At 33.5% G+C, this 14,334-nt stretch overlaps 4 protein-coding genes across 4 annotated transcripts; 2 read left to right on the top strand and 2 right to left on the bottom strand.

The window, feature by feature from the left end:
- Positions 1-1,566: 1,566 nt before the first annotated feature.
- Positions 1,567-4,473, bottom strand: LOAG_00240 (hypothetical protein; the record flags this gene model as incomplete). The annotated part of the gene is made up of 5 exons (XM_003135780.1): positions 1,567-1,709; positions 2,682-2,724; positions 3,644-3,744; positions 3,949-4,013; positions 4,427-4,473. The coding sequence occupies 5 exons, from the start codon at positions 4,471-4,473 to the stop codon at positions 1,567-1,569; spliced, it is 399 nt and encodes a 132-aa protein (XP_003135828.1).
- A 783-nt stretch (positions 4,474-5,256) lies between these two features.
- On the bottom strand, positions 5,257-7,048 carry LOAG_00241 (hypothetical protein; the record flags this gene model as incomplete). The annotated part of the gene is made up of 4 exons (XM_003135781.1): positions 5,257-5,356; positions 6,004-6,124; positions 6,171-6,251; positions 7,030-7,048. The coding sequence occupies 4 exons, from the start codon at positions 7,046-7,048 to the stop codon at positions 5,257-5,259; spliced, it is 321 nt and encodes a 106-aa protein (XP_003135829.1).
- Positions 7,049-8,829: 1,781 nt separating this feature from the next.
- Positions 8,830-11,022, top strand: LOAG_00242 (nuclear receptor NHR-67; the record flags this gene model as incomplete). The annotated part of the gene is made up of 6 exons (XM_020445383.1): positions 8,830-8,866; positions 8,973-9,001; positions 9,194-9,427; positions 9,617-9,769; positions 10,385-10,589; positions 10,775-11,022. 6 exons carry the CDS (start codon positions 8,830-8,832, stop codon positions 11,020-11,022), a joined length of 906 nt encoding a protein of 301 aa, XP_020304155.1.
- A 312-nt stretch (positions 11,023-11,334) lies between these two features.
- Positions 11,335-11,647, top strand: LOAG_00243 (hypothetical protein; the record flags this gene model as incomplete). The annotated part of the gene is made up of 2 exons (XM_003135783.2): positions 11,335-11,476; positions 11,520-11,647. The coding sequence occupies 2 exons, from the start codon at positions 11,335-11,337 to the stop codon at positions 11,645-11,647; spliced, it is 270 nt and encodes an 89-aa protein (XP_003135831.2).
- Positions 11,648-14,334: the final 2,687 nt, after the last annotated feature.

Genomic DNA, 14,334 nt, shown 5'->3' on the forward strand with positions numbered 1-14,334 from the left:
CTTCTTTGTTAACTTTTTCCTTACTTGAACCGTGAAAGTGTGCCATTTATTCTAGAGCATTGTTTTTCGTCACATATGAAACATTCTATGGTCTTTTCTTTACCAACTCCTTTGTGGTTGTAGAAAACATATTTTCTGTAAAAAACATATGCATACGATGCTTTTTAGTTGATTCAGCAATGCAGTAATTGCTAGTTTTGGAAATAAAAAATCGTTTTAAAGATTTCGAAAAAAAGTTCCCTGTCCTAACAAATTACTCTCATCTTTATTTAGGCCTCATCGAGACTTCACCAAGTCATAATCTTTTTATATAACAGTTCAAATTAAGGAAAACTTGTGTTATTGACAGCCAAATCACCATGATTTTAAGTTAAAAGTGGCTTTGTGGTATCATTTAGAAGTTTATTGGCAGCAAATTGTGCTAGACACTTCATGTATCTATTAAGAATGTAGTACGAAATTCCGGATAATTCGTGTATCACACCTACATTGAGCGATGTATCATATATATATTGTTTTTTTTTTTTCAAGATTCCTTCCCAGCTTACATGAATTGTCTGAAGGTCTAGTTTGGCATGGGGAATTTCCCAGTTTATCTTTTGTGTATGGTTGCTCAATTTCTTTTCCAGGAAACTTTGAAGGTCAAAAAGCTAGGTTCAAGTATTAGGAGTTAACATGCTCCATTTTGGGAGAAATATAGTGGCTGAAAAACCTAAAACTTGTTGAAGAGGGAACCGAAGTTTTTTTGAAATGAAAGGCTAAAATTTTTCTTTGAAAATTTATTTAAACCGGAGAGGGAGGTCCTTTGAAACGTTCATTTGCTTTGATATCAAGTTGATATAGTATGAGTATGGTTGGTTTTTCAAGTTTTCGGAATTTTTAAGTTTGTTTTTATGCTTCCAAGTGAAGGGAATATGTTGTTGAAACAAGCTGTAATGGGCTGACAACTGATTTACTCGGATTATGAATCTTAATGAAAAGTTGAACAGGCCATGTTGTATGTTCAAGTGCCCATATGCAAATTAATATGAGTAGTGGGCAGGTCGAGTAGACAATATTGAAGAGTAGAGATCATCAAATCATCTAATGGCTTGCTGCCAAATATTTTCATTACTGTACATGAATTTTACCATGTTTGCTGTTTGAACCCTAGTTTTCAGATGAAGGGTGTACACATGCTTTAAGGCGGTTCGAACAAAAGAATATATCACTGAAAGAAGAGAAAAGAAGGCAAACGTTTTTTATAAACTTCCAATGGGAGGTAATATGGCATAGCAATTATTCTGAGAAGTAACATAGTTTGCAAAAATGAAAATATTTGCGTGAAACACTGTAACAAGCTTTTCATCTATATGAATTGATATTGCCAAAGGTAGTTATTGTAAGCAAAGTTGACAGTTTGCTTTTTTATTCGTAACAAGTCCATTCTTTTTTAGGTGAAGGAAGTGAAGGAGATATATATATATAGTTTTGAACTGAAGTGGTGATGATGTGGCAGGGAACAGTCACTAGTTTGATGTGACGAGCAAAGAGTGTCAATTTGTTGACAAATGCAAAAATGCCAGGTCATTTGGTGTGTTGGTTGAAGTGGTTTTGATATCCGGTGTATACAGAGTCCTTTTGTAGAAATATCTGGGGAATTGAAGCTGAAGGTCGAGAGGTTACAGCTTCAGTATGACGGGGTGGAAAATAGTCACTTAATACCGTATCTATAACATCATCTCCATAAATATTCCATTTTCTATTACTAACCAAATATGCAAACAGTCGATTGCACAAAGAATACCATCCAATATGCAAATGACCGGCATTGCTATCCTTCTTATGAGCTTAACCTTCTCCCTTTTCTTTCCCGCTTTTCCTGAATCCAAAAGTGATACCAAAAATACGACAAAAACAACCTTTAACAATATCAGATTGTAAAATTTTAAGATTTTTTTGATCACTTTACTTTTAATTACTTTTAGTACCCACATCCTAGTTTTGAAACAATCTAATGAGGTGGCAAGCCAGATTTATTGTCCAAATATGAATAATCTCATGATCACATCCTTCATATGTATTTTCCTCACCATTCATCCAAAGTTCAAAATTTCGGACTGATTTTATACTTTGTGAAATTAAAAATTAAAACAATCTTATCTGCTTTACTTTAAATTGAAGTTTATACATTTTACAAAGTTAGAAAATGTGGAATAATGTAATCCTTATCTAGCGGTACTCATCAAGAATTTAGAATGACAATTAACTACAAAGGAAATTTTGAATTTGCTGAAGGATTTCTGATGGAACAGACAAATATATCCAATTGAACTGTTAAAGAAGTGAAGGAACTAAAAGAGTCGTTTGGACGATATTGAACATATGCCCCACATGAGACACTATCGTGGATTACATCATGGAGATAATCCTAGCATTATATATCAGCGGACTTTCCCTCGCCAAATATCAATGCCATATCCACCAGTAAATTATTGTGTTTCATTATAGGTAACACTCAAGTTCACGAAAATCAAAATTTCAAGTCATTTAAAATTTGAACTCTGATTGGAACTAGCTTTAAATTGAACTATTTTATCATTTCCTCACAATCCTTTGCCAAAAGATTCGGAATTGTGATGATACGTCAACACAGCAGGTATAACACATTATACTGGATCAGGGAATGGTCAGAAATTTACCTTCGCCATGGTCCGTTAATGCTGCACGTTTGTTCTCCCTGATCTAAAGTTTAAAGTCTATAAAACATTAATTCATCTGCAAATCGTCAGATAGCTTAACCATAGTCTATTATCCATATATGATGGATTCCAGTTGAAGCTCCGTTAAGATAACTGATTTTATCATATTAGGCAGGAAAAAGTTTCATACTGAAATATTCCTCACTGAAAGCAAATATGTAATTTTCGTAAAGAAATTAAAATTTTTGAAAAACAATAATGTTGAAGTTTTTCATTGTATGTCTTCAATATCACTCATGAGAAACAATATATTTTGAGGTTACGGTTCATTTCAGCTTTTAATATACAGCACTAGTGGTTTACAAAGGATCAAATCTGTTTTCTACTGTAAACGAAAGAGACATTCGGAAAAGAAGTGAAGCCTAATAAACTAATTCAGAATAAATGCATTTCGTTATACCTGTAAGTCTGTTTTTTTGTCTGGATTCAATTTGTTCTCAAACAGTAGTAATGTGAACACTATTGTTCAGTTGTATCATTTTGGTATCGCATAGCAGATTAGCTGAGGACCGTTTTTTCTAATGGTCACATAAAAAAGAAAGCATCTGCCGATCTTATTGTTTGTCGGCATTTTCCAATGCCTGTTATGCATTTGCATGTTCACGTTCATTGCAGTTGACTGGAACTGTTGAATTGTCTTACGATACTTCATTAGAGTCCTTCTACGGCTTTTAGACTGTAATATATTGCTTAATCCAGCCGTATCTCTGCATAATGTAATGGGTAATCTTTGTAAATATGTGCATTTTTCTCAATAATATCATCCACACAAATCTATAATAAATTCATAAAAAATTTTGTAATTTGTTAGTTTTTGAAAACAAGCTTAGTACAATGATTTAAAAACGGAAAAACTGAAATGATTTGATTCAATGCAGTCGGAAGTGAAAAGCATTCTTAACATCTGCAATGATGACATAAAATGAACTCTTCAGTGGTAGTAAGTAGTTCAGGCCAACAGCCAAAAGAGGCAAAGCATTTGGCTTGAATGTTTGAGAGCCTTCTGAAGTGCCTACTTGGATTGCCTCTTTACTGCTCTATTATTGTGTAACTCTTTTAGCAGTACTTGGCACAGGATGCCATATGCATCTCGTCTCTAAGGCAATTCTGGAAGCTGAAGCCAAATTTTCAAAAACCTTTTTCTGGAAAGAATTTAGGCAATATTAAGAGCTCCGTCATTTTCAAAAATTCTAACAAGTAATCTTACTTCTTCCCATATGCTTACGAGGGATACCACAGAGATGAAGCGGGTTTAATTTTGACAAGAGATTTCTAAAATCTTCTTAGTATGAAATTTTGTCTACGGATCTAGACAGAAGTATATGTTGCAGAAATTGTTTCTTCAAGGCGCATATATATGCAAAAAACTTGGCACATCCGAAAATGCATGAAACAATTTGCTGGTAGCTAGTCTTCAACCAGTCAAGATACAAATGAAGGAAAACAAAATATTTGGCATTTTCGAATTTTAAAAACCTGGAAATTAAACTAGCAATTTGGCTGATTGACAGTAGCGTGGCAGTAGTAGTGTTATATACACTGCTCTATCAATTTTAAGCTGTTCAATTGGGCATGAAAGCGATTTTGAACAATGAAGTGCGGCAAATCGCTAATCACCTGCGCCATACTGTTTCCCGTTATTATATATTATATGATGGTGAGGGATATTTTGGGCATCCGCTTACCTGTCTTCTATCAATTCCTTTCCTACCTCTTCCTCGCTTCTCTTCATCGCTTCTTGCAAATAGATTGTTAGATCAAATTTTTCAGTTTTCAAAATTTTTAGATTCCAAGGGAGAATTAATGTCGTAAATCATATTCATAATTTTTTGTTTGTTGAAACGCTGTCCTACTAGCCACTATCCTCTAACAGCTACTATTCTTCAATAATTTGATAATTGCTACATCTTAAGAGATATTTCTTGTCCTAAAATAATTTTACAAAATATTAAATTATGATACTTGATGCTAAGGATAAGGGATAGCAAGAAGATGGCCGCTGGAAAGAGTGATGGCTACCAAGTCAAGTGCGAAGGGCGAACAACCGAGTATGCAACAATGAAGAGATCTCCTAAATAGATTGCGTGCTCGTGGAATATCCAGTGCATGTCAGATACCCTAAATTTGAGTGGGCCTTAACGAACTCCTCTCCACAGTATTATTTCTAGACACTTTCCGGAATTGCTGCCTTCAAAATTACTACATCCTTTCTGGATTATCGGCTTATGTTAAAAACAAACCGCTTTTGCAAGACCGGTCATCCAATAGCAACACAAGTAGGAATTTGATCTAAATGGTTGAAAAGTGTGAATACACGCCCACCGTATCCCGGAGGACTGCCATTACGCCAATCATGAAAAGGATAGTGAAAAGAAGATGAAGAAAGAGAATAAAAGAGAGAAAGGAAAGAGGGAGTGTTCCGGAAGAGACACACCCACACTTATTGTGGCCAGCAATTGTTTGTTAACTTCCCTCCGAACATTAATCGCACTCATTTACTTTTTGCTTTTCGGCATCAAGTCAATCCGTCGACGATCCCTGTCTGCTCCAAGCGATATTTGCCACTTTCATATATGCAAACTTCCGGATCATCCATAAATACATCAAGTATGTTTCTGGTTAATAATAATTCAACATACAATCACAATTCTTGAATAACTTTTGTTTTCAAAAGTTAACTCAATTTTTAAACTTATTGTTGGCGACAAATCATATAAGCAAACATCGAATTGTCTACATTATTATTCCCTTTCCTTTATTTTCCAAAAAAAAAAAAAAAAACCACATTGTTATTCGCTTTATATCTTTCCTTTATTTCCATTACAGTAAATAACTTATGACTATTTCTAATATAGTAACTTCACAAAAATCAGCGCTTATTAAGAGGTAAAAGATGAAATTTAAGAAATTTAAATAATCTGCTAATTTAAGAGCCGGTAAAAAGCTCCATTTTTCTTCGTTGAACGTTTATCCCAGGATAGATTATTCTTTTTAGTTTTCACTAAATTGAGCAGAGAAATTGATAACTGAATAATAGCAAGGTATTATCGTTGCACTTGAGTTTCAAAATTTTTCGAATAGAAATTATTTTTGATCCAGTAATTCTTTTTAAAAAATTTGACCAAAATTTTTATCCAAGTGCTATTCTAATCTTCATAAAGGAAATATTCAACACTAATTCTTGGGTTTTTCAAATTTTGAGGCTTCCCGTTCGTTGCAAAACTCAAACTAATTCTAACTGTAAAACTTTTCAATTATTAACTTTTTGAACTTCAAAAAACATCCTAAATTTATGAATTTTTTCACTTTTTCCGGTCGAAACATCATTTTATGATTTTGTCCATAGATTTCTTCTTGCTTTTGTTTGCATGGGTTTGGTATTTCTATAAATCTATATTTTTCTTTTTTTTTTTTAAAAAAAAAACTAACTGTTCTGTGCACATGGATTAGCATTACAATTTGTATTGCCAAAACGAAGAAAATTTTGCTTTACACTTCTAATTTTCGATTCTAAACAAAAATTTTTCTTTTTATTAGGTTGTGAAATTTGAATTCTAGAGGTAACTTCAGAATTACTAAAAATTACAATGTTAAAACCACAAAAGCGCTGGTTACTTGTTTTGAAGATAGAAGCTATTATGACACTTTATACCCAATACCAGTTCGACAATACAGCTCTTCCTTTTGGCGAATAGTTATAAGTAGTATTGAACATGATGCTATTTCAGTAGATCATTGTTGTGAATTTGAAGTACTTCCTTTTTCAATAACTTTTTCAACATTTCTGTTACTGTAGCTTTAATGTTACCTCCATGCAGTTTGGTGCTCCGAAAGAAGCACAACACTACATTTATTAATACGTGGCGATATTATTCGAGCTTTTTTTATACTTTAGAAATGGTATTTCAAAGCTAATAAAAGTAACGTTTTTAAGGGGACGAATCTATTTTTTGAATTGCATTCTAAAAAATATGTTCAAATCCAAAAAAAAGTTGATTTGAAAATGGTTAGAAATTTTGTAACTATTAACTATATGCAAATGCGACTGGAGTATATAATATGCTCCTGATGTTAAAGTATTAAAAAATGTGATTATTCGGTTCTAGTGCATTACATATATGTCATCACATCTCTACATAGATACAGGGTTAGTAAAACAGTTTGAAATGGGTGATTCATGTTTCAAATGAATATATGTTTAACCAGTATTTGAGTTATAGATTTTGTTAAACTTTTTTCAATTTGCTACATTTGCATTTGCCAGTATTGATGAATATTTTCCTTTTACCTCCATAAGAGACACGCATAGGATATGAATTGCAGTAAAGGTTACATAGGTACAAGGCTTCATTTGAACGTCTGCTAACCTGAGAAGGTGTAAATTTAAGTGCTACTGACTCGATTCATTTTTTATGCAGTTGACTGGTTGGTACAATTCAATTTCCGGCGAAATTCGCCCGCGTAGTTAATGATAGTAATCCGGAAAAAGTATATTACATATGCATAGGCCAATACAATCTGTTCAAACTTTCAATACTAGGACTTTTTGTTTATGCAGCAAAAACTGCGCTACTTCTATACTTGCACCGTGGTCCTAAATAGTTATTTTTGACATGATCCCTTCATCCTCAAAATACTTAACTTTCAAAATATACTATTGTATAATTAAATCTATGTACTATTTAATTACTTATTTTTGAAATTAAACATCAAAGCATTGTTATCAGAAATCAGCAAAAATAACAGGTGTGGCAACACATCACGTATAGGTACATCAGATATGAAATAATTGAGTTATACGCCTAGTAAAGCAAAAGGTAAGTCACTAAGTTTATGAGTTGTAAATTTAAATAACCTCACTGGTTATTTGTGGTGTTGAAATGATATTACATGACAAGTGTCTTGTGTTATAATCTTTCTTGGGTTACGACCCAAAAAATAATGTGGCATGTGGTATAAGCAAAATTCAGAGAACAAATATAGATTGATGAGAAATGTAGCTACTCAGACAGAGTTATAGGATACGACGTGAGAGGGCGGGTAGGGGAGGGTTTAATGGTAAGGTGAATTCAAGTGAAAAGACCACCTAATGAGCGGCTAAATATGAAAAGTATCTTCTGTTTTTATATATTGTGGGCATAAATTGATGTTCACAGAGATTTAATGCTTTAGTAAATTTCGAGTCAGAGAATATCATTTAATGATGATAAAAGGAACGAATTTTAAACCATACTAATAATACTCCGAAACGAATTCATCTCATTTCAACTTACAATAAATTTTTGAAAACTTGGGAATTTCTTCATTTCCTAAATATTTTTTAGAAAAGTTGCTTTTTGCGCGATTTTTAAAGAAATCGAATATTTCTAAAATAACTAACGTCTTTATTTCATGATTAATCCGCTTCGATCTTTTTAAATCACATCATTGATCGTTTAAAAAAAAGAAAAGAAAAACACGTGAAGAATTCCACCTCTCTACATCCATCATTTTGCTAGAAATTCATGAAATGTACTGAAAAAGATTGATGTTGGCTAATGAAATGACTGACATTAATATCTCAAGCACTGATTATGTTAAATTGTAAACTTAAAAAAAAAAAAAAACAAAAGTTTAGAAATATAAGACAAGAGTGTTGCGAAGATTGTTGAATAAATAATTATTGTGAAATGATCGGTGGATGAATACTTTGTGTAGATATATCTTTTGACTAGCATTGAAGCAAATATATATTTTATCCCAGCAGAAGATTGGAGCATTGCCTCGGGTGCTTTTCCACATTATTACTTATCGTCCTCTAACATTTTATCCAGAAAATGATTCTCCACTTCTTATATTCTACCGTATCACACACACAAACAGGCACGCATACACAGACTCATAAAACTCTTTAAAATCTATTGAAACTTTCGAGCAACGGTGTAAAATATAAATAGTTCACAATTGCGAAATTTCAAAAATAGCATTTTTGTTCACTACTGTCCAACGAGTGGCTTTTCCATATTTAACTTAGAAGACTTAGTTCTATAAACTATTTTAAAAAGCAAATTTTGCTATAAAATTTCTATTCTGGCTGTAATAAGAAAACATGGAGCGGTGGCATAAACATATTATTTCTCATCATGGTTATCCATGCTAATTAAAAATGGAATTATTTTGAAATTAGTTCGAGAATTGGTTGAGGTTTTTTAAAACAATATCTAAATTATTTCAGTTGAAACAGTCTTCCAGGTCGTATATTGTTGGACGTGCCTTGCCGGGTATGTCAGGATCATTCATCTGGGAAACATTATGGAATATTTAGTTGTGATGGATGTGCTGGATTTTTAAGGTTTTACATTTCGTGCAAATTTTATTTCTTTGCTGATATTTTGGGATTTCCTGATAATCTTTTAGGTAATTTCATAAGTATTTGAACAATTATTAAAGAATTTTAATTCGCTGAACTGCAGCGTTCCATCCGACGGCATCGTCAATATGTGTGCAAAAACCGAGGTGGTGGTGAAGAGGGTAAATGTTTAGTGGATAAAACACATCGTAACCAATGTCGAGCATGTCGTCTAACGAAATGTTTGGAAATAGGCATGAACAAAGAAGCAGTACAACATGAAAGAGGCCCAAGAAATTCAACCATGCGAAGGCATATCATTTTTTATTCGTCACCATCCTCCGCTGGAGAACGATCGGTAAATCTTACTTATTAACTTCTATAATATTTCATTTGATGACTTCACTATTCGCTTACATATTCTCCTAAATTTAATTGCTTTACCCTTTTTTTTTGGCTTCGTTTTTTAAATGGAACAGTTGTCCATATATATATAAATACATTGAAACTATCAAAGAGAAAAAGACTTGAAAAGCTTCTTTTGCAGCCAGAATTTGGATCCGAATCAGATTCCTCCGTATCATGTACAATTAGTGAGATATCATCAACAACAAAAGATGCTGCAACTCGTTTATTTTTCCAGATTTTACATTGGTCCAAATCGTTAATTGCTTTCGCTTGCTTATCCCCTCAAGAACAAGTACCAATCTTTTTTTATAAAAAAAAGGTAATTGGGGATATAATATGAAAGCTGCTTTATTCTTCGTCATTCATCCACTTACTCATTTCTCAACCTTTTTCACCTGAAGCTTTCATACTGCAAAGTACTATAAAAATAGATGAACTGGTGCATGATGCATACCAATTTTTCTTGCGGGAACTTTTCACAAGTCTTTCTGGAAAGGTCACTATCGAAATTCATTTATTTTTCCAAAATTGACATTGATCCAGTCGTCGATCTTCATAGCACGACAACTATGGCAGAAGCAGTAAAAAACAGTGAAAAGCATAGTATCTGTAGCAGAACGCTTCAATCCTTGATGGTATAAGAAAAACTAAGTCTAAATCATTTGTCACTTCTGCCATAAACCGTTCGATCAGTATGGAACTTCAAAATCGTTTGACAATTACATAAGTATTAAATCTTACTACTCTCAAAATAAGTCACTGAGGTCAAAAATTCGAAGGGTTATGCAATTGTTGCTTTAGTAATCACTCTCATACGATTTAACTTATAACTTCTTCTTCTGCAAATCATTTATGTTAATTTAGATTTAACTTTGTTTAACACAACTAGATGTGTCCTTCATTTTAGGTAGCAGCATTTACATCCTCATGGGGTGTACTCTTTCTGCTCTCTGCTGTGGAAAACCGCTTCCTTCAAAGTAGTGTCCTGGCAAACGAGCGGACAATCAATATCCAAATGAAGATGAAGCTTTTATCAGCAGTAAGTCAGTTGGAACAGCTAAGGTTGGATTCCACGGAATATAATCAATTACGTCTTCTAAGTCTTATCAAAGGTATTAATTTCACGCATAATTTCAGCAGAGAAAAGGGAGGGATAAACGGAAGGGACCATTGGAGCTCGAAAGTAAAAATGGCCTATCAAGGTTTCAGTTATATCATTTTTAATTAGGTTCTCCAACTTGAAACATTTATCGCCTATTGTTTTAGAATAAGTATACACAACGTCCACAAATTTCAGGACGCAATCCGCAAATGGAACAATGGACAGCATTTAACTTCGCGCAACACCAACAAATCACTTATCCATGCCAACCGCTGCGATACATTTCCTGCATGGTACTCTTGGAAACGATGCCACAATTCGAGACAATTCTTTCCGAGCTTTATTTCAAGCAATCGATTGGTAATGCATCGATGTCTGCGCTGGTTGCTGACGTTTTATTGCCAAAGGAGGTGCGGTCGCAAAGGATTCTACCAAATCAGTGACTTCTGTGTTGCAACAAGGCAGTGAGATCTTGTTGTCAGCTTGAGTGCTTCCTTTCCTTCTTGCTGTATTTTCCGGATTATCAACTAGGAATATCAGCTAGAACCATGGAATTGTATTGAAAAAAAACGGGTTTAAGACTTCATTATTTCATGTGAGAGAAAGAGAATTAGTTTTCTTCTTCAAATCAAAACGTTCTGATGTGAATTTTATCGGTATAATGGAGTAAACTGTTGTTTACTAGCATGATCAAGTTGTAAAATATGTTGTTTATTGCGTCAATATCATATTTGCAATGGGCAGAAGCGTTAGAAATGTTCCCACCACTCATTTTTATATGTCTTTTGGAGGTGGTACACTGGATAGGAACATATCGTACACATTCTGAAACAATTTCACCTCTCCGTTTAATCATCTTTGGTCAGGTACTGGTACCTGGTCTTAACCCATACATCGGTATAACAGTGTTTTCTCGGTTATTTTTCTTTGAAGTTTGCAGAAGTTTGTTTAGCTGTACCTCAACATCATCCGGGTGTAGCCGCTTCTGCTACCAACAAGGTGCTCACTTCCGGTGTTTTGCAGGAGATATTTGCTGCACTCTGTCCCAGTTTGGTATTAGTTCGGTGATTTGGCATTGTATATTATTTGTTTTCTTTTTTTTTCCAAAATACATGATCTTTGGAATGAAATGTTTTTTATTTTCTTAAAAAGATACAGCAAATATTCTTTGTATTACAACACATTAACGAAAACGTTCATTCAAAAAGGCATAGGTCATCAAACCGTCCGTTTGGTGCGTAAGATTGGTCATATGTGCTCATACACAGCATGTAAATTGTTCGCTGCCCTTAGAAGAGATTCATAGTTGTGTTAAATTTACTGTCGGAGCTTCTTACATAGAAATATTATAATGCTAAGAAACACAATTCACCGTATCATTCTTACTCTTCATTACCTGTTTTTTTTTTTTTTGCGCAGCGTGAAGATGAGCAAGTGATTAATTTTAATAAGAAAGCACAATAACCAGTGCAGAAAAAACTAATCCCTGATAAGCTAAGAAAGTTCTTAAGAGAAATGAGCTTTCTGCTGATATCAGTGTTACGATGATATGATGCCGATTGGTTGATTAACTGTCCTAATCTGTTTATTGTTAACTATAAAATTGAATGTGTGGAAAATTTGGCATTAAATACTCTTCGTTTCGTCTGAAGATCTTTTAAAACTACTTAGACGTCCTTTGTACAAAGCAAAAAATATGGGAAAGATAATTGGATTCTAATAAATGTTACTGTCATACAGCAAAGTTAATCACTTAGAGCCACAGCTGCTCATTGTATTTGGCTTGGAAAGGATAATCATAAGACTATTGCAGTTCACAGTTCAATACGGAACTCCGTGTCTTTCCGCGAAAATATTTACAGTGCAATAGACTCACAGCGGGTGACATTGTTAACGCACATTCTCTGCACAATTAATCTTCATTCTGCTATGTTCTTCTCCCAAATATCAATCATTTTCCAATTATCAAAAGTACATTAAATATTTTGGCCGATTTGCTACAAAAATATTGCAGCAAAACGAAAGATCACACAACATAGCTTATCTTTTTCACTGAACAACTTTGGGAAAGGTGGGGGGAGGGAGAGGAGGGCTTTAGGAAAAAGAACTGTAAAGGAGGGGATAGTTTAGCATTGAATTACAGCATACCATTTGTTGCTAGTGGGTAGATATTGGAAAACAAAATAAGGGATTTACGAATTTGTAAGGTATAAGGACATATTACTTGGAATTTCAGGAACAAATCTTTATGAGCAGCAAATCGATTAACTCCTTACAGTACCTCAAGGGATTTCTTTGCAGCATGGAGTAATACGGAAGAGAGCGAACTTTCTCGAAGGGTGCCGACAAGTCTAGGAAATACGTTACGTATCAATAACTCAGGTAATCGGATGAGTGGAAAACAAAGGATGCTATTGAAACATGCGAAGAATTGGTAATCCTGATTCTTTCCTGAAGTGCTATGAGTACCAAAGAACAAAAAAGTGGGACTTACCGAAAGCAACCACTTATTTACAGTGCATCCAGTGATTTATTTCTTTATAGGATTGAAACAATTTATTGACGTTAATGCAGAACTTAATGCTTTTACGTACGTTTGCCGACTTTCTATGCATAAATACAAAAGAGATTGTTAGTTATTTACCCCTCGAAACTTTATACAAATTTATATCTCAAATGCAACTAAAAGTTGAATGGTTTAGAAAGAAATGTTTACATGCTGAACAAGCAAGAAACATCTAACATCCATATACTGTATTTCCATGCATTTCGACATAGAGAATAAACATATTGACCTTTTGCAATTCTTACTTTAAAGAAGCAGATATTCAAGATCACAACTACTAGCTATTGCACTTTCATTATTGGTGGTGATATCTAATACAACATCTTACTGCACCTAGGATAAGGATCACACATTACTGATATGATGGCACCTACTAGAATCAATTATTTATCTCTTTAATATGTCTCAGTCGACAACACAATGTTATTAATATCCGTTAAGTTAAATAGCTTGAATTGTAGCTTGATTCTTATGTTATTGCACTAAAACCATATTTTCTTTGGAAACTTCGCCATTTTGACAGCATGTTCGCCAAACTTCCCCATTTTGATGCCATTTTGACACCATCTTCTTTGTCATCACCATGTTACCAGAGAATCAACTTTTTTCAATCTTGAAACAACTCTAAGCCTACCAATTAAACGATAATTAAAGGTTGTGTATGTCACGCATGCAATATATATATGATTTTGAAATATTCCGGATGAATAAATAAACAAGAATTACCATTATAATTAAGAAAAGCAAATAGCCTTGAACAAATTGAACCCAACTGTAATTATCCGGTGTATTTTTTCCAAATTATTTTAATTGGATTGTTGCGCTTTAATCATAACCGTACTACACTTAAAATACAATATCATATTAATACTAAATTTCACAAGTCAGTTAAACAAGGCATAAATCTACGTTAGAAAATCAACAATCCACGGAAACTGGCTATTCAGGCATTCGAAAACTCCAAAAACTTGTCATATGGAAATTACCACTCTTGTGATCCTTTTCTAAAAATTTATAAGCTGTTCCTCAAACTCAGATGGTATATTTAAGTTGCAAACTAAAACTTAAGCTTTTGAAAAATAGCAAAAAACTGACTGCTTTTACAATGAAATCAGATCATATTAAAGTATTTGAGGGTATCAGTGATTAGAACACCGCCAAAAACGAGATTCGAAAAGCAATATATAAA

Source organism: Loa loa (assembly GCF_000183805.2).
Source record: "Loa loa unplaced genomic scaffold supercont3.25, whole genome shotgun sequence".
In the NCBI taxonomy this organism is placed as follows: Eukaryota; Metazoa; Nematoda; class Chromadorea; order Rhabditida; family Onchocercidae; genus Loa; species Loa loa.